At 35.5% G+C, this 20,452-nt stretch overlaps 1 protein-coding gene across 1 annotated transcript in view; it reads right to left on the reverse strand.

Moving 5' to 3' along the window:
* Nucleotides 1-20,452, reverse strand: part of DNAH5 (dynein axonemal heavy chain 5) — a 104,220-nt gene that overhangs the window by 37,596 nt on the left and 46,172 nt on the right. The window contains exons 40-51 of the mRNA XM_042839650.1: nt 20,239-20,346; nt 17,769-17,922; nt 17,059-17,205; nt 15,339-15,580; nt 10,410-10,586; nt 9,719-9,923; nt 9,113-9,255; nt 8,280-8,414; nt 6,392-6,514; nt 4,215-4,428; nt 3,384-3,607; nt 1,662-1,872 (exon numbers count right to left, since the gene is read on the reverse strand). Coding sequence (XP_042695584.1) covers nt 1,662-1,872; nt 3,384-3,607; nt 4,215-4,428; nt 6,392-6,514; nt 8,280-8,414; nt 9,113-9,255; nt 9,719-9,923; nt 10,410-10,586; nt 15,339-15,580; nt 17,059-17,205; nt 17,769-17,922; nt 20,239-20,346 — 2,083 coding nt within the window. The remainder of the gene's footprint in view (nt 1-1,661; nt 1,873-3,383; nt 3,608-4,214; nt 4,429-6,391; nt 6,515-8,279; nt 8,415-9,112; nt 9,256-9,718; nt 9,924-10,409; nt 10,587-15,338; nt 15,581-17,058; nt 17,206-17,768; nt 17,923-20,238; nt 20,347-20,452) is intronic.

Consider the following 20,452-nt stretch of genomic DNA (forward strand, 5'->3'; position numbering starts at 1 on the left):
TCAACTTACCTCCAGTCTGAGCACATTATTCAAAGTTGATGTTAGATGAATATTCTATGCATTTAAGAGCTCAGAAACCCGATTCTTGCTGTTATATTTCATAATAATGAGCAATACTAAATTCCATTACAGGGACAATTAAAACAAAATAAGCATTTTTATGCTTATCTCGTAGAGTCAAAACAGGGAGAGGTTCTCTAGACTGCCGAACATATTGAAGACAAAACACACCCTTCCTAAACAGAGGCCCTCTACTTTGTATTTTCATGAAATTTCATTCCAGATGGAGTATTACTCGGGCAGGTACAGTTAAATAGTAACAAAAGCTAGTCTGAGAAATACATACTTCTTTTCACATTCATTTTTCAGATTAATGTAATACTTTCTAGTTTAAATTTCCATATTAAAAGTCACTCTTCAGTCACTCAGTATGTATTCTGATTTACATTTCAGTCTTCTTTGCATTCTCAGTTTCCACGTAATTTAAAGACATATTTAGCTACTTTCTCACACCAGATCGATTTCTACTAGTTTTGGGCCCCTCACTGAAAGAAAAACATTGAGGCCCTGGAGTGGGTACAAAGAAGGGCAACAAAGCTGGTGAAGGGTCTGGAGCACAGGCCTTAAGAGTGGCTGAAGGAGCTGGGATTGTTCAGTCTGGAGAAGAGGAAGCTCAGGGGAGACCTTATTGCTCTCTATAACTACCTGAATGGAGGTTGTAGTGAGCAGGGGGTTGGCCTCTTCTCTCGTGTAACTAGTGATAGAACTAGAGGGAATGGCTTCAAGCTGCACCAGGGGAGATTTAGGCTGGATGTTAGGAAATACTGCTTTTCTGAAAGAGTGGTCAGGCACTGGAATGGGCTGCCCAGGGAGGTGGTGGAGTCACCAGTCCTGAAGGTGTTCAAGGAACGTGATAGGTGATAGGTGGATGGTTGGACAGGATGATGTTGTAGGTATTTTCCAACCTCACCAGTTATGCCAACCTTTTGCAGCTTCCACTACCCATCAATACAACGACATGAACAGATAATTGAATCATCCAACAGTTTAATAATGACTTTCACCAAATCCCCCCAAAATCTTTTTTCTGTTCTTTTTTTATCTATGAGAAGTATTCCTGGGTTATTTAGCTAGCTGGGTCTGCTGCAAAATTTTTATTTAAAATAAACGAGAACATTGTTATAAACCAGACGCATAATCCAAGAGCTTTTACTAGTATTCCGGAGATTCTGAAATAATACTAATTCATTACAAAATAATATATTGTGTACTTTTAAAAAAGTACTGGGTAAGCTCAGTGCTACTATTCATACACCACATCTCTGTGTTAGCTATAGTGCATGTTTTATCTAATACTGCAACTCAACTCAAATCACGCAACACTTCTTTCACCATTTTAGAATAAACAATTCATATTTGTTATTTGCCAGTTTTACTCACCTTGATGCAAATGGAAACAAGACCCTTCTATACAGATTATCTGAATATAAATATGGACTTAAAATCCCATAAGCATGTTCCAAAAATTGGTAATATCCAGTAATAAATGTAATATCTATCTTCAAAGTCACTGGACAAGACAGCCGCACTCAAAGTATAACCTTACTTGTGCATTTTTTAAATTCTATTCTTTTCCCCACTCCAGCCACCACAATGACTACCAGAGCCCATCTTACCAGTTCTTTGAGGTACATCCCTTAGGAAGTCAACAAAGAATGCATCAATTTCAGGATTCAACAAAGCTGTCTTTCCTTCGAATTCCTCCTCAATGAGTTTTGCCACAGCTGCGTCAAACCACTTTACATCTTCCAAGGTTGTGAAACGATCAGCAATAACACTCTTACATTCATGCTTCCACAATTTTATTAATACCTTTTTAGAAAGCAAACAAACAAAAAAAATCTCCATGATTTCAATCAGGTAAGGCTTGCCAGTAAAATTATGTTGATGAAAAAATGTTTCTAAAATATTTTTAAATCATAATAAAATAGGAAAAGAAACAGTGGTACGTTTGGTTTCAATCAGCAGAGAGTTCTTAAACATCTCATTCAACCCAATAACATTTCAATTTTATACTCAATTAGCTGTACAAAAAGCCTTTATCTAGTATTCCAAACCACAACATATATAACTATATAAGATTTTATTTCTGTAGCCCTAAGACATGCTCTATACATGGGAACAAGGGTTTATACATCAATAAACCATTTCCGTAACTGATTACTGTCTAAGTGGAAGTTGCGTGAAAATAATGGCATCATATCATGAACACCAAATTCAGAAACACAGATGTCACCAGTAACAAATCCAAACCAGAGCAAATTCTGTTATGTATTATTTCACCAAATTCACTATACTTTTCAAATCCTTCTATTTGGTCAGAGGCTGTAGAATAAAACCTAACAGACCTGGTTTTAATCCTACACAACTACTGCGCAGTAGGAGAAAAGATTCCAAGTACTTCTTTGAAGAATTCATATGAGCCTACAGCCTTTGTATACCTGATGCATACAATGTCAAGTCAGATCTGATATTTAAATTCATGTAATGAGATTATGAACAATACTCACATGTAAAATCACATTTGGGCTACTTATTTTTTATTTTGGAAATTAAAATCAATTCTAACAATCAAATTGTAGATACAGTAGGAGGCAGGAGCTTGCTTATTCAACAACTAGGAAATTACACTAAATATTAAGTGACCGTATAGCCCAGATATAAAACATTTTTTCTGTGATTACCATAACCATTGCTTTTCCAGAATTTCATGTTTCACTGCTCAAAAAACTGAATTAATTTTCCTTAAAATACTTGAAGAAGGAATGATGCATAAAGTATTTAATTTTTCTGAAGGAAAGGTGAGTTATGAAAAAAAAAAAAAAAAAGAAGAAGAAGAATCACTATGACTTGTTATTTCCTCTTGTTTTTAAGTTGAAAGCCAGAAGTTAGTTGTTAGACAAGTATTAGGCAGTGATTGCCAGCCATAGGATACTAGGGAGGGAGAGGATAAATGTTTATTTTTTTAATGAAGATTTATGCCTTTTCAATGAATTAAAACAAAAGTGAGTTGTTTGTCATAATTTTCTTTGCTCCCTGCTTTTAAATAAGCATTATTCATTTTAAATAAGCATTAGTCAGCAACAATACAAGCAGACAGAAGCTAAGCCTCTTCTGTCAAAAAAATTTAACTTATAGTCAGGAAACGAAGTTTTCATTTTAGGTGGCACTGTAAAAGCCAGACAAAAATATTCCCTCCAAAAAGCTGAAAAATGTTTTTCAATCAAAAATAATTTTTTTCTAATGTAATTTTAATGCCATCTAATTATACACTACCTCATTATGCACTAACTACGACAAAATCACTGATGTGCTGCACTTACCTTTGGTTCATTGATCACTTCTGATGTAGCGTTCAGCATTCCCTGCCAAATTCTTGAGAGATCTCGAAGGTTGAAGACATAATGGAACTTGGCGGGTGTGGGCAGCATTTTCAGCTTGGTAACCTGCCACAGCCTGCGGGTCAGCGGTACTAGCTTGGATACTGTTTCTTTTACATCTTCTGAAAATCCTCGCTCACTACAATAGTGCCCTTCTCCAATTACACCTTTGGAAAAGAAAATTGCCAAATGACAGGTTTTCTAAAATTAATTACCGCAACATCAAGGGCTATGATCTTTTCAAGCATATCTGTTCCTTTTTATTTCCTTTTTTTCTTTTTCTTTTCTTTTTTTTTTTTTTTTAACCCCTTTCTTTCTCTCATCTTGATTCAGTTGGTGTTGCAGAATCTTGTGCCACAAACACACCAGATATTTAGCTCTTACAAAGCATTTGTATAGTGAATCACTTCACTGAGAGCACTGTGATCCTGTCTTTTTCTGAAAGTCTGGTCATTAGCACCTTGCTCTTAACACCAATAGCACCTTTGCAATTCTCCAGCATTGTCACCAAAACAAGGAGCAGCCTTCATGCCATTTCTTCTTAACTCAGGCATACAAATAGATTCTGAGGTCTAACAATTTACACATAATTAAGTTGCAGGTGCAGAGGGATTACTGAAGGAAAAATGTGCTGGTAAGCAAATTAGAGAGGGATTAAGTTTTAGTGTTAATAATAATGTTTATACATAGAGGAGTGCAAAAAAAAAAAAAAAAAAAAAAAAAAAACCTACAATTTTCAAAAATCATATGAATACAAAGCTAATTTTTCTTTACCAAAAATTCTGTCAATAGAAGAATTAGAAGGCAGAGTGCAGTTGAACACAGAAAACTGTCTCTTGAGTCTCTGTGGAATGTCATTGCGACCTCCCCCAGGATGGATCATGGCAGCCAAAAACTGAATGTCCACAATGTTGGTAAATTCTCCAGGCTTTTCCAGATTATACAGTCCATTTTGTTCCATGAGCTGCCTAACTATCTCATTAGTGACCTGTAAAATAAGCAGGCAGTAACAGAACACAAAAAAATGGAATAGAAAACATACTTCTGTGCTTGAATGTCCCAATATAGAATATAAACATTATTTTCTCTCTAAAGCTCCCACTTCTGTGTTTGTTTGTTTCTGTAGAAAAATGCACTGCTGCAAATAATTTAGACAGTACTTTTCACCGATAATACCTATGAAGAATAATCCTGGTGGAAGAAAAGAATTTCTGATTTAAAATTAATCCTTCATATCTCAGTTCAGTCTCGCTGGAACACTGCATGATTTCCAACATAACAGTATTGAAAACAGTTTCAATACTTCCTTTTAACATAAAATTTCCAGTTTTCACAAGCTCAACCTCATGTATCTTTACATGTTGCGTCTGATACCAAGTATTTTGACAAAACTTCCATGTGCAACAACAGCAAATACGGTTTTTCAAGCTGCAAACGTTGGATTACTTCCATAAAAAGCAATGCAAGATTCTTTTTATCAGATATAGATGAGGCCCCCTTCTTAATCCTATAGAGAGTTTACTATGGGAGTATTTTTCTCTAGAAATTCTAACATTAGTTTCCAATGCATTATACTTCAGAAGTACCTTATCAATGCAGACAATGATTACTTCAGTTTTTTTTCGAAAGCAGACGGTTGTGTGTCACAGTATTTTAATTATCACCTACACAGTCATGATTTGTGTGCCAAGAGGTTTTTTTTGTCTAACTGAAGGTTTTCAATTTTGTGAGCAATAAATGAATATCATTAAAAGCAATTCTAAAATCATACAGCCATATTTCAAGGAATACCCAACCATCTAAGTGAGCCTCCCCAGGGCTCAGTTCTAGTTCCAGTTTTTATCAGTGATCTGGATGCAGGATTAGAGCAAATCCTCAACAAATTTGCTGATACTAAACTGGGAGGTGCTATTAACTCTCCAGGGTAACCAGAGGCCTTGCAGAGAGACCTAGACAGGTTGGAACACTGGGTGACTAGCAACAGCATGAACTACAATAATGGAAAATGACAAGTTTTACACCTGGGACAGAGTAATGCCAGATTCAGGCACAGACAGGAGATGAGTGGCTGGAAAGTAGCTCAGCAGGAAGAAATCAGGAGGTGCTGGTGACAGCAGCTCAGCATGAGCCAGCAGTGTGCCCTGGCAGCCAAGGGGCAAGCTGCATTCCAGTGTGCATAAACAAGAGCAAAGCAGCCAGCCAGAAGAGATGATTCTCCCACTGTATTTACTGTTGGTGTGGCCTTGACAATGCTATTGAATATTGTGTGTAGTTGTGGCCACCACAATATAAACAGGATGTTAAGATCCTTTAAAGTGCCCAGAGGAGGACACCAGAGCTGGTAATGAGGCTGAAGGCATTGTCTGTGAGGAGACCCTGAGGACATTACGCTATCCAGTCTGGAGTAGAGGACGCTCAGACGTGACCTCACTGCTCCTTGCAGCTCCCTGAGGAGAAGTAGAGGGAGGTACCAGGCTCTGCTCCTGGTCAATGACGGCAAAAAGGGAAGGGCACAGGGCTGCTAGAGACAAGATTCAGACTGTGCACTAGAAACATTTTTTTTTAATCAAGAGGGTGGTCAAATGCTCAAAAAGGCTTCCTAGAGAGATGCCTGTCAGTGCTCAAGAGGTATTTGGATAATGCTCTCAGTAATATGCTTTAACTTTCAGTGAGCCCTGTTGATATCAAGCAGTTGGTCTAAGTGATCTTTGAAGGTCCCTTCCAACTGAACCGTTCCATTTTATCTTGGCTGCTTATTTAGTCAGTATATTTATTCTACTTTAGTTTATGAAAACATAGAGCTGCATGTGTTCTTTAAAAATACCATTTAAAAATCAAGTGTACGTACCTAGTTTACACCCCATTGGCTGACTGTAAAGGCATTTTGCACTGAAACAAAGAAAGGAAGAAAATAGCCTTTCCCATCTTATTTTCTCTTTTACAAAACTAACCTGATCTCCCCATTCATTTATTATGGGCATATTCACATCATCAATGAAGACTGTCATCTTTTTGCCTGCAGGTGGACCATATGTTGTGCCCATGCGCTTGTCCACGTAACTTTCTATTGTGCGCTGTTAAGAAACAATTATCAGAAAAATTACAAAGAGCCACACTTTTTCATATGAGTCACTCATTTAACCACATTACAGGTAATTATATAGTGTGTGTAACTCTTGTTACACAGAGTTTTACAAAGGAAAATTTATACAGCACTAAGTGCTGTTGGTAATAGCAGTAATCCAACTGGAACACCTGAAATATCATGCTATGCCATGAGGTTGGTATAAAATATTCCAAATATTAAGTTTAGACAACTGTGCCTCAGTTTCGTAATTTTGAAACCACCTCAAATTATTTTCCAGTTTCAAACTTGTCAGTTTGCTGAGCCTCTCAATTTTAGAATGGTATTTTAACACATAATTAACACACTTGTTTGAGACTAATGCAAATAAATGAGAATCCATGAGGCTTAATTTTGTGTATATAAACAGTGAAATGCACTGAGAGATGTTTCAATTTCAGTGATGCTAACGAGGATCATAAAGAGTATGCAATATCTTCATCTACATTTGTATTCTATTGAACTATTTTATAGTCCACGTAGTTGAGGAGGACCTTAGATAATCATTGCATCCACTTGAGGTTTAAGAGAAGAGTATTCATCTTGGGATGGAGGGGAAAGCAAAGGAGGAGAAGTAGAGAGGAAAAGCGTAGAAGGGCAGTCATGCTCATCTGTTTGAGATGTCATGCCAAAACTTCCAATTCTGAAATTCATTTTTTTTAATGCTAGTTGGGCGGTATGAGCTCCACCAAAGCTTTTAGCACTACTTTTTGACTTATTCGACTGGATAATGCAAAATATAAAACTTTTAATTAATTTTAAGAATCTTTTATTGTGATACATATTCATTTTATCTATCCTCTGTCAGTTCAACCACCTGCTAGCTAGCATCTGTAAATACTGAGAATAACAAATTAAATATCTGTTAATACTGCAAGATCAAACTAATAATCTGTCAGGTCTGACAGAAGCGATTCTTAATGACCTTTCCAGTAGACATCAATACACTACATAAAATCATAAGGTGATAACTATATTCATACATGTAAACTGAATAGACTTAATGAAATAATTTTATTTTTTTTAGAAGCGTGCTTGCCACCACTATTTTTTTCAGCTTCTCACCATGAAGCCAGCTTACAGATGACACCTCAGGCTCAGGGACAGGACTTATGCTTACAGCACAGACAGTGCTTAAGCTAGGCAAACAGAACTATATAATAAACATTCACTAGATATATGCAGATAGTAGGTTAAGGAATCTTGAAATAAATCTAAGTAGCTCAGCAGAAATTTGGACAGGCAGTACAATTCAGGATTTAAGTATTCAAGGCTCTGTTTAGAGCAGCTGTGCTGCATGTGTTACTTTTTAATGAGTAACGTAATTTACTTCAAATTGCAGACAGCACAGACTTTATGACAGATTGTTGCGGGTAGCACTTACTTTACACATGGGTTTTAGTGAAATCTGAGGAAAGTCGCTGACAGCTCTACCCAATTAGTGAGAACCACTACATCTGACGTAAAATCATTAAGTATGGTGAAGCAAATAATAGGCATGTAATAGTCTAAGAATAGCTCAACAACTAGTGAGACGGTTTACAGAAGTCTTTCAAATCAAGCGCCTTGTCCATCTGAGTAGGTAATTTTTTGTTTCAGTGCTCATTTGCAGCTAAATAGACCACTTTCAGAAGTATCTTGCCAACAAATTCTCAATACCTCCATTAATCTCTGAATCCAGTCACGTACTATTGGAGAGTGAATGACTACTATACCTGGAAAATTAACGGAGTAGTTGCAGAAGAAAAATTCAAACTCTTAGCCATGTGGCTTTCGGGGTTATATTTCGACATAAAACATTTGATGATAACAGTCTTTGCAGTTCCTTGCTCACCAATTAGTAGAACAGCCTAGACAAAGACAACAAGGAAGTAAGATAACACATAAGAGCGGTGTATTTTGGCAAAGGCTCACTAATTCCACATATCTTCTCAACAAAGAACATGTGGAAGCAAAATAGCTAACATTTCATAGGCCTTTGCAGGCCTCAATTGTTCACCTTTGGCAGCAAATGGTCTTGTCACTCACTACAATTTAAAGAACAAAGAAGGAGATTAAAAAAAAAGGATGTACTGTCTAGAGCCTCAATATTTGAACCACTTCAGTCACTGGTGTTATTTACCATATCCTCCTTATTTGACAGTTTTAGTAATGAAAGAGTTTTATTCTTTAAAAAAATGTCTATGAATTCTGTCATTGACCCGTCTGGACAGAGTTCCTAGCAATTGAGCCTGGTGCTCTGCTATTCTGGGCTCTCTTCTGAACCACTTCTGTTCCACCATGGCTAAACTGCATTCCCATTATTTCTGGAATAGGACGGATGGATGGTTGGAGGTACGGGTAGTGAGAAGCTACAAAAGGCTGAGAGCAGTGATAGTAATAGAATTCAAGTATATTCACATGAATACAGCTCCAGAATCACGATTATGGTTTTTTACCACAAAAATGATGTTCTTCCTTTTCAGCAATTTCCTATTTCTCTCCTGATTCAAAAACTCCACCATGCATACTATTAGCAGTATTTAGATGTGAAATGCAGATGAAGTACCTTGCCCTGTTTAGCAATGGTTTCAATAAGGAAATCCATTCTCACGTTGTCAACATTTGGCACAAGAATGGAGCTATACTCTGGTGTGCTGCTACTAGGATATACATACTCTTCAACACGTGTATTCCAGTGCATCCAATTACCTAATAGGAAAGAACTAAAGTTAATGTTTATAAAAACTAGATATTTTCACTTATTTTCTATCAATTTGATTTCTCTGTGAGTTCCTCTTAAGTAGAATATTCTCACTCCATAAATACAAATTATCTGTCTCACTACTGTCAGACCCCTGAGAGAAGCAACAAGATCCACTGTTCCAGCTGTTTCCTAAAATTATGACAAGAACATGATTTTCCAGCTTGACTATTTATTCACTTGATAATTCATTCACACAGCCCATGTAGCTTTCTGTAGCAATATTTCCACATTATGATCTGTCAAAGGGAATAGAAAAAAAGCTTTATACAATATCACCAACATAAAGTGCAACTGTAAAACAAAAAACAAGGTAACTTACAAAAAATATATCTAAATTAATAATTGAAAAGCAAAATTTAAAAAAGAAATTCTAAGTTCTACCCCGAAGTACTCAAGTGGGTAACTAACCATCAGATGCCACATAATAATCAAATATGGTATTTTCACTGCCTTCTGGAATACAGGGAAGATCAAGCTTTACTGTTGCACAGTTTCGAAGCCAGTGCTCCATTTTGCATCTGTCTTCCAGTTCTAGTAATGCTCCTATGCTCCACATAAGAGAGAAGATATACAGCCTTTCCAAGTATTTTGCAGTCAGTTCCGCACCTTGCTCCTGAAGGATCAAGTTAATTTTTTATTATCAATAGCCTGAAAATTCTGCTTGATAATCACTAGAAACAGTAGGTTAGAAGCCTTCAGTCATGTTTAAATTTAATGATGTCTTCATCAACAAATAGACTGAATAATTATCTAGTGGACTACAAAATAGAGAAAACGATCCAGCAAATATCCCTTTTAACGACCCATTACACTGTTTGATCTGTTTAAATTCTAGTTTATAATCCGGTAACATCTCTCTGGAAAATAAAAAACACCCCAAAGGAAAGCTGCTGATGCATGCTTTGTGTGAAAACCAAATCCAAATGTGAAAAGCAGGCACAGGCTTACTCTTGCTTTAAAATGAAAGAAAATATTCCTAACAACCTGTACTTTCATTAATACTCCAAGAATCCAAAAAAATCTCCTTTCTATATAACTCCATGACTTAAATTTTTTTCCGTTAGATTACGAAAATATAAAAAAATCTGCACTACTTTACCTTAGGTGGGATAAGGCCCTGCATCATATTAATGCTCTGCATAATCACAAAGGCTTCCAGCATCTCAGTCTTGCTTTGCAGAGACTGAATGCTAAAGCGATATAAGTCTGGGAATGAGGAAGAGTACAGCCCACGTAGAATTTCAGCTTCTTGAAAAGAACGCCTTTTCAAAAACCCCTGCATAGCAAGAAAATAAATGTTATTAAACGCAAGATAATAAAGTCGATCTCTACTAATTCAAAAAGTCCTACAAACATGGGAAATTGATATCTCTTCAGGAAAGTTGATTTCTCTTGTTGCAGGGCTCAGATTCCCTGCCTTTTGGGCAGAGTTTGGCAAGCAGAAGGTGGATGTGGAAATAAATAACTCCTACTGGATGTGGATAGAGAAGCATAAAAAGCATTCACTGTTTTAAACAGCAAAAAAAATAATTCTTTCAAATATATATATTTTTAAATCACAACAGCTGTGATTAAACTCCGCAAAGAAAGAATATGCATTTAACAGAAGTTTCATTTTTTCTGCACAATGTTAGCTTTTAGCTGTGATAGAGAGAGCCTCAGAAACATGTGGAAATTGGAGAGAAAAAGGTTGCATTTCAGGGAGGATGTCTGCTGAGTGTCCATAAACTTATGCTGTGTGCTTGACTATTAATAGTATTTTTATTGTGCATCCCCATAAATGTTAAAGTGGGTAAACAAAATGTAATTAAAACTGCTTTATAAGGTCACAGAATGGTATCTGTGCTTTAATGCCTTTAGCTTAAAGTCACGACCTGCTTCTTAGAGTTACTCTGAAGTCTTCCCTCACCTGGGTGGTAGAATTCTTTCTTATTTCCCATCAGTTTATTTCCTATATAGAATACACATTTTTAAAAACACTTGCAGGTGCTTCTCCAAAATTCATACTAAATGTTGGAACAAATTGAAATAGAGTAAATACTATTTCAACATGGCTTTTTTGGTGCGCCTATGGTGTTACACTGGAACAGGGTTCTAGGGCACTTCTGGAGTTTTAGCGTATTGAGATTCTCAAAACTCAGCTGGATATCCTTTGCAATCCACTTCAGCTGATCTTTTTTGAAGTAGGCTCAACTACATGGTCTCCAGTGACCCTTTCCAACCTCACCTATTTATGCACTTCTGTGATTCTCTTTCACACGTCTACTTTCATTATTTTCTGAAACTCAATTTTTCACTGCCCAAAGTAAATAACTTATTACAAATAGGTAGATGCATGAAAAAGCTTTCTGGAAACGGGTAGATGGAAAACAAAGAGCTAAAGATTAAATGGCAGCACTTTTTAAAACAGGTAACTGGAACTTGACCAGTTGCTCAGAAGATACTAAGACACAAAAGCTGATAAAATATTGTTTTTTGAAGAGGTTGATGACTTTGATCCATTTGTAAAATCTGCTTTAAAGTATATTAGACAAGACTACCAATGTAAAATGTTTTAGATCTCTTTCAGCAGTTGCTTATGTATTTATATTTAGGTATTTATAGATTATGACAGAAAATCTAAATATATACAATGCTTTCTTGAGCTACCCATATTTTTTTTTTAATTAATTTTCAAAGTTCTCCCGTTCTTCAACCAATACTGCGTTTCCTTCTGCATCTGAAAAATAGGAACTAAAGAAAGAAAATTCCACTTAATTCTGTTGGAAAAATCAATAAATCCTTTATTAAAAAGAAAGAGAGAAAGAAAGAAAACAGCTTCATGTTTCCCTTTGTTCGTTGCTGCCATTGAAACAAAAGATTGAATTAGTGAAACTTCCTTTGTTCAACATTTAGTCCAACACAACTTCATTTAGTTTCTGTACCACTCTGAAATGATGAGGTAAACCAGGTCTGATAAAGCAGAATATAATGCCCATTTTCTTTGTTTTTGCTGTATTTTCTGATGAATCCACAGCTCAGTTTAAACTGAAACATTCTATGAGTGTTGTGTGCAAATAAACAGGAGAGAATACCAATGTATGGAGGCAGAGCTGTGCAATCCTAACATCAATACGCCTTAGGCAGTGTTGTAAGTATACAGACACTGGAATCTCACTGGAACCACTGTCCTAGATGCATAATTTTCACTTACACTTTTCCAAATAGCCATATGAATTTAAAAAAATAAAACAATTAAAAAGCACAGTGTTGCAGTAATTTATATAAGGCACTTGTGTTCTCTGCATTTGTTTGCCTTGGTAAAAATTGAGGAACAGTCAAATTATTAGAAAAATTACCAAAAAGTATTTTTTTTTCCCCAATAACAATGCAAACATTTTGGTCTTGGTAAAATATATATATATATATATATGTATATATATATAAAATAAATTATTGATGATTGTCAAGTGTTGCAACAACTTAACAGCTAGATTCTTATGACTTCATATGAAGAGAAAGGAGAACAGCTCCTAGACACTACCAGACAGAATGGTGGAGATCATAAACAGGCTGGAAAGCAGAAAAAATGAATATTTCCTGTTGTTCCCAATCTTTGAGCACTGCAAAGCAAATATATTTCTGAAATCACGGTGAAAATTTTGTAGAAATCTGCTCTCGCCTTAGTTTTACTAGCAAAAGAACAGTTTCTTCTGTCTTTTTGTTGTTGTTGCAATAAAAAAAATGAATACCCCAAAATTTTAGGTCAGAATGCTAGAGGTATTTTACTCAGGTAGAAAAAAATAATGTATTAAAATAACTAGGAAAGAATATTTGATTGCATCACTAATCTGACAAGGGAAAAAAAAAAAACACAAGAAAAAGATCCAGACATTCTTTCTTCTGCTTCTGGTTGAATTTCACTAGGTGAACAGGATTGTAATTGCCTAGCTATAATATTCATTTGCAGTTTTTTGCTAGAGTTTGTATTACAGGTTGGTGTGAACCTTACTGAATTATCAAGTCTTCTCAACTCTTCCCAGAACTTCACCAGACTCATGCTCAGGACACACCTCCCCCAGGGGCTTCACCACCTCCTACTCCCTGAAGAGCACCAGGCTTTGTCTGCTGCTCAGGACCTGAACTGATAGATACACCCTCTTTCGGTTTCTGTTTGCACTGAAACCTTCTATATGTTAAGAACAGCTGATCCAGGCAGTACCAGAGACCATCTCCTGGGGCACATCAACTTTTCCTGGATTGCCAGACAAATCAGGAAGTTATAAGCAAGGAACCCTGTCAAAGACAGCTAGTAAGACTTCCGTGCATAAGAAGTTTTATGGGTTAAAAAGACAAGAAATCTGAGAACGTAGAGTAGGACCTCTAAAATTTGAAATGTCTGAAAATTAATACAAAGCCAACTGTATTTGTTTCTGACTAGTTAAGTAGCATTGCTTAGATGAGCCTTAATTAAATTTTCCACAGGTATTCTCTACTTGAACTGGAAAATAAAAGAGTGAAGGAGATTATAAAACTCATTTTAAAAGTGATAAACAACTTCTTAAAAATGAGAACAGCAAAATTCAGTCCCTGAACTCACAGTAACCCATTAAGGTTTGTTGTTTTGAATCTGCAAACAGGGAGTAAATTATATTTTATTTTCTTAAACAGGAAGACTACATTATTCCTAGCTTAATAAAGTTGAAAGTCCAGGATGAAGAAATGTTAATTTAGGATTATACAGAAGAGAAGTACATTAACTTGGTTTTCAAAAGAAGCTAATTAAGTAGCTCTCATTGTGAGAACAGGAATTAGTCTTAGAAAGAAGAAAAAAAGTTTCAATTTCTGATATTCATGAAACATTTCATGTTTTATCAAAGCACAAATCACCTAAAATTTTGGGAAATTCATTTTTTTATTGCAACAAAAATACCATCAATAAGACTGCCTAAATATGACAAAAAATGAAAATAAATAAATATTTATTTTATTTTAATGAAAGAAGCAAAAAGTGTTAATCCTGAGAAGCTTAGTTTATGGATAAATTTCTAAGACAATAAATGGCTTTATAATAAAAATAGAAGTAACTTGAAAATTTTTTTTTTTTACTCCTATTGTCTCCACCATTTCAGAAAACTGGAGTTTAATGTTGAAAGTTCTGTTGAGAGATACTACTGGGCAACATTATGTTGATTCTTGTCAACTCTTGTATTTCATCTTAACCAAGACATTTATGCTCAAGTCTCTAAACGTGTCATTCACTATATTGATATCATTACTAGTGGTCAGTCAAGATGAGGACTTTTTTTCTTTTGTTTATGAGCTTTGGCCATGTAGAAGACAACATGAACAAGAAAAAACCTTTACAAATCAGACTGAAATTTGAATATGTTATACACTGTTCTTCCCTCTAAAACACATCTGTAACATGTTCTGTTTTCCTAACAATACCATTGGACACAAAACTGCAGAGAGAGAGCATAATCACTGCTTGCTTTTTTTTTTCTTAAACATTTTGCTTCCAGGAATATTAAACTGACAATTTAACAGGTAAGAATACACATTTAAAAATCAAAATTTGTAAATCCTGCGTTGACTTTGTTTATGGTTCTAAATGCCAACTGCAGTCAAGTTTATGAAATATCAAGAGAACCTCTTATTTTCTTGAGGACTGCAAGATTCCTGAACTAGCCTATTGGCTCTTTATTTTTCCTTGCTCTGAAATTATAGCAGAAGCTGCTACAAAGTTGGTATTTTGACACTGGAGTTGCTCTTCAACTGCATAAAATACCTTGAATTACAAATCTGTTGAGATGTGAAACGTTCAAGTTTTTAAAAGTGTAGTATGTTTACTACATTCTGAAAAAAATCCATCTTTTGTACAACCATAAACTCTGCTATTTTAAATTCTCAGATATAAATTTATAAAAGACAAAAGCTGTTTCATATCTAACCACAAAATTAAGTCCTAAAGTAACAGCAGTGAACTGCTGAATGCTAGAAATAAAGCTTTCCATATATAAGCAAATATAATTATCTGCTACTGTACCTCAAGGATAGGGCTCCAGTTGAGAACTGATGAGCTCATGAATACCATCCCATTCCTTGAGACTGTTGCTGGAGAAGCATTATCAATATTGTGAGGTTCAAAGACTATTTTACAATTTGGTGCCATAGGTATACGATCTCCATTTGCAAGTGTTAGAGTCCTGTTGTCATCCAGGACAGAATTAAGGTTCTCAATCCAAATAGCATCAACTGGACCATCAAGAACTATCCAGATGTGGTCACCTGCAGTCCAAAATGATTGACAAAAATGCCTATGAAAGAAGTTTCAGTTTCTTTCAAGGATCAGTTTCTTCTGTCTTTAAATATATTTTGCACTAATTCTGAATTCATGAACACAGCCACAATCTCATCTTTAAATACAATTTCCATTTGCATTACTCACTTTCAATTAAGTGCTTCATTTTTGTCACCATACCATAATAATTATCCTTTGCTCAGTATATAAAGTGTCATAAGCATAATTCATCAGTCTGTAATAGCCTGAAACACAGTTTTATGGATTCAATCTTCAGTTTAATAATAAATTGAGTTTATTTCAACTTACAGAAAGCAACATAAAGATAGAAACAATAGACCTATTTTAAACCAACATTCATCTGTTTCCACGCTAGTGAGATTAAATGAAAGAAACACTTGAAAAGCCACTCTCTCAAGTAGCACGCTTAGTTTCATATCTAATGGAGGTCAATCAAGATTCTTGTTTTTTATACTTATGCTTATGAACATGACCCTGTTCCCTTTGAAGTTTCTCCAAAGTTTCCATTTAGTACTGGAAACATATCTCAGCATCTGCATGTGTCTCCTAGGAGGAAACAAGGCCCTGCTTGCATGACTTAAATACTGGGCAACACTCTTGCCCTGGCAGCTCCCTTGGCTTCCAGCTCCCCACCTCTTAGGTTTCCAGACCTGCTGGGCATTTCCAGATGGCTCTGTAGTCAGAGATCATTCCAATCTCATCTGCCTCAGAGTCCTTACTTCCTAAGCCTAGGTGCTGTATTGCTAGGCACAAACCAAGATGGTTCAGGCTAAGTAACCTCCTCACCTCTGAGCCAAATACCTTTGCATCTATAGTTTTTCATAACTACAGTGCAGTAATTTTTATTAAAATTAAATCCATTTTTTTTTCTATTGTAAGGAATCTGTATACTTAAAGAACATGAATTTTGTTGGAAAATTGAATAAACAATGTTAGATTTTCTTTATTCCTTTTCATTTCCAGCTTTAGTCATATAGGCCTAATGATAACGTCACATACTAATATCCAGACACAAGAAAGAAGAATCTGTGTAGCAACAAGTTATCAAAGCCTTTTCTTTAATTAAAATATCAGGCTAAGAATATGACAAGATTATTTTATATACACCAGGCAGAAACTGATTGCCTGAAAGGAATTACCAGTGCCATTTGAGATGAACTATGATATGTGCAGGGCTACCAGATATGACACTACCAAAGGAAATTCACACCCTTCTGTCATGGCAGTTTGAGACCAGGTGAAAATGCTGACAACACCAAAATTCTGTCACAATTCATTGCTGGGGGAAAAGATTTTGATCTTTCACTTTTCTTTTGTACAAGAGCCTATCATGTCAAAGAAAGGGATCAGCAAATTCTGCGAAACAGTATTTGCTCTCCACAGTTTGAACATAAAGCATTTAGAATGGAGAATTTTCAAGTACAGTTACACTTTTTTGTCATACCTTTCTTGGCTCTTAATGTTTTCCTCCAGAGAGAGGAAAATATTCCATCTGTCCAATCATTTGTTGCTACATCAAGACGACCAAACATCTGCGGTGCCGTTATAGCTTTAGGATTCATTCTCATTTCACGATGTGGCTGTCCACAATCTAGGCAAGCACATTACCACTTAGTTTTGGTATTTACACTCAGTAGGCAGAAAACTTTTAAAAATTCAAAAGCTTTACATCCAAATGGATAGTTTAATAAGTATTCAGGATAATAAGAAATGGTGTACTTTTTGGTAAAGTTTGTAGCTGGAAAAAACTGATAGAAGTAGCAGCTATTTTATAATGCAGATGAAGACACTGTCCTGTTAACTGTGTTCAAAAAGGAAAAGGGCTAAGTACTTATGATGATGAAAAGCTTTGAGCATTACCTCAGCTGAATCTGTGAGACACTTCAACCACTTGTTCCAGCTGCCTACCCAGACAGTATTGTTCTCAGTGTCACTAGAATAAGAATTTCTGATGTATGCAAAACTGGATCTGTATGTTATATGACTTTCAATGTCAGTGAGGTGTTTTTAAAAGATACCACAATACTATTTAGATTCACAATACATTGAAATTAATTTTTCCATTAACTTATCCTCACAGTGATATAATTTAGGCTTTCTATAAAGAATCAAAGCAAAATGTGACAACATTTTATAGTAAAAATGCTCGCATACCTGTCATGGCTTTCATCAAAGTGTGGATACAAGCAGTTTTTCCTGAACCACTGGGTCCTAAAGTCATCAATCCATGTCTTACTCTCTGAGTTTCAAAAAGTTGGATAACTTTCAGTTTCCAAGGAGGATGACAAACAAGTCCAGCATCCTCCACCTACAGACAGTGTCGGAAATACAAAACACCGCTATTTCAGTCCACAGGATATCTTGATATTTTATAAATATTTCATCAAAGAAGACTCTGTAAAGTGTTTGCATATATAACAGCTATTTGGAAAAAGAAGTTATTTGGTGTTCAAATTTGTATTCAGTACAGTAAGCTGTGATAAAGTATTTTCTTTTTCTAGCTCTATGAGAGTTACTCTATCGTTTTAAGAAAAGGCAGGAACTTTAGAGACGCTCTTGCTAGCAATGTCTTTCATAGCTACTTAGTGTCATTCACTTACCTCTCAGAAAGGTTTTTTTTTTATTATTGTTGACATTTCTAATTATAAAGTTCTTTAAGTGTCTACAATACCCAAAAGTTCTTCTACAAAAAAAGTTGTTAGATATTTATCAGTGTACAGAGAGACCTTTGAGAAACTTCTTCACATGATCCTTCTGAGAAAAGATGTGATGTTTTCCCATTTTTTACTAGTTACAAGCTTAAATAAGTTATCTCACTACAATGACATTACTATTACTTGTGAAAGTGACTTAGCTGGAAATGAGTAAGAGAAAAATTGGAACAATTTCTAAAGGATTCAGACCACTGTATATGTCTATGACCAAGTAAAAAAAAAATTCTTAAAACTCACGATCATATCATACAATTGAAATTCCCAAAATAACAATTATAATTTATTTTAAAAATAATTTCTGTGTTTAAAATATGCTCCAAATACGTTCCAATTTCAGAAAATGTTATCAGTAAAAAAAGCAGTAACCTTTTATTAAGAGTTGGGTGGGGGTTTTTTGAGTTTTTTTATTTCTCTTCTTTACTGTTACATAATTATCTGAGGAATTCTTCAAATTCTGGAGGAATGTTCAATAAAGCTGATTGTGTAAGTTTTCATCCTTCATTAACCTTTTCTATTCCCACTGATGTTCTTACGCTAATCCTATTAGTGTTTCAAAAGATCTAATGAAAACCAAAATAGAAGAAATGCCATTTTCCTTAAGCTCATGTTCTCTGTTAGACTTCATACAACCATTAAATCCAGATTCACATAAAGGCAAATGTACACAGACATGTTTTCCAAACTGATCACCACAAATGATTCACACAGAAAACACAAGCTGTCACAATCACAATTCAGTGACATCTGTTAGAATAAGACTAATAATGATGTGCCAAGAAATATTTATTAGAGGTGGCTTATTGAAATGTCCACACCTCTTGAGTGAGAGAAGGCAAATAGTCCCGGTGGAGTTTGCCCTGGGAAATCCATTTCATGATAGTCCCCTAAGAGGTATGACCTGTGACCTTAGCTGTTAGCAAACATCAGGAGAGCCTGGTATGCCAACTCTAAGGAAAAAATAACATGGAGTGTGAAGCAGAGTGGAGGTCCCATGGCCAAATGTGATCATTCTGCAGGGATGGAGACTTGATGATACTGATGGAGCTGATCAATTATCTTATTTCTCTCAGCCAGCCCCAAGCCAGCAGTTTTCCACCCTTTGGTCAAAAACAGGTTCTCTGAGTTAATTTTGTAAAACAAAGGTATGTTTGACTAGAGTCACTCAAGCTCCACCTTAAAGTAAGAAAACAGTATAAAAATGGCTTAAGAGAGAAGGATTTCGGGGGAAGATACCGTCACTGATAAGTCAGCAAGACCACAGTTGATTTTTGGGACCAGCTGACAGGCTGGGCCTCTCTTTCCACTCATAGGGATTTCTACTGGATGAGATCTGCACACTCAGCAACATCAAGTGCTTCTGTGGGAAACTTAGAAGTCTCTATAGAGTTATTCAATAATTTAGGACAATTGCTGTCAGCTGTATTATTTGTGATCTTGGTTAATCTCACATGTTTTGCAGGCAATGTGTTTGTCATTGCCAATCCAAAAGAATTTATAATCTGGTGATTTAACAAACTGGACTAATAACTAATCTAGCAGGAGAGTTCTCATTCGGTGTGGCTAAATGTCTTAAAAGCAGTTGTGAGAGCCTGTTTAGAATAATTGGTAGTGCATTATTTGTGAATCCTTAACAGCAATAACTCATATATTGAATTAGATCAGATTTATACTACTGAATTGGACAGTGCTCAGAATCTAAGCTAAGCTGCCCCTCTGATATCTGAGGATGAGCTGGAAAGAAAGGGGGTTTATTTTCTGCCAAACTTCTTTTCCTTTTCACACAACACATGCCAATGGTAAAGACTGACAGAAAAGCTTACTATTACTGGATAGATTCAAAACCAGTAATGTTCTTAGACAAGTCATCATGCTAGCAACACCACAAAAGTATAAATCAACAGAAATATTACCTGTTTGTCAATGGCAGCTTCCAGTTCAGGATAGCATTCTTTATCAAGATGGATATCTGGAAATAGATCTTCAATTAAACTCAGGAATAAGGGTTCATCTTCATCAATCTAGTGAAAGTCAAAAGAAAAAAAAAAATTAAAACCTATTTTACTTTTCCAAGCATCTTGGAAGACAACCCTTAACCCCTGTGGGTTGAAGAAATATTTCTAAATG

Source organism: Centrocercus urophasianus, unplaced genomic scaffold, assembly GCF_019232065.1.
Source record: "Centrocercus urophasianus isolate 14NV4802_14NV808 unplaced genomic scaffold, USGS_Curo_1.0 seq_11, whole genome shotgun sequence".
NCBI classification, from domain to species: domain Eukaryota; kingdom Metazoa; phylum Chordata; class Aves; order Galliformes; family Phasianidae; genus Centrocercus; species Centrocercus urophasianus.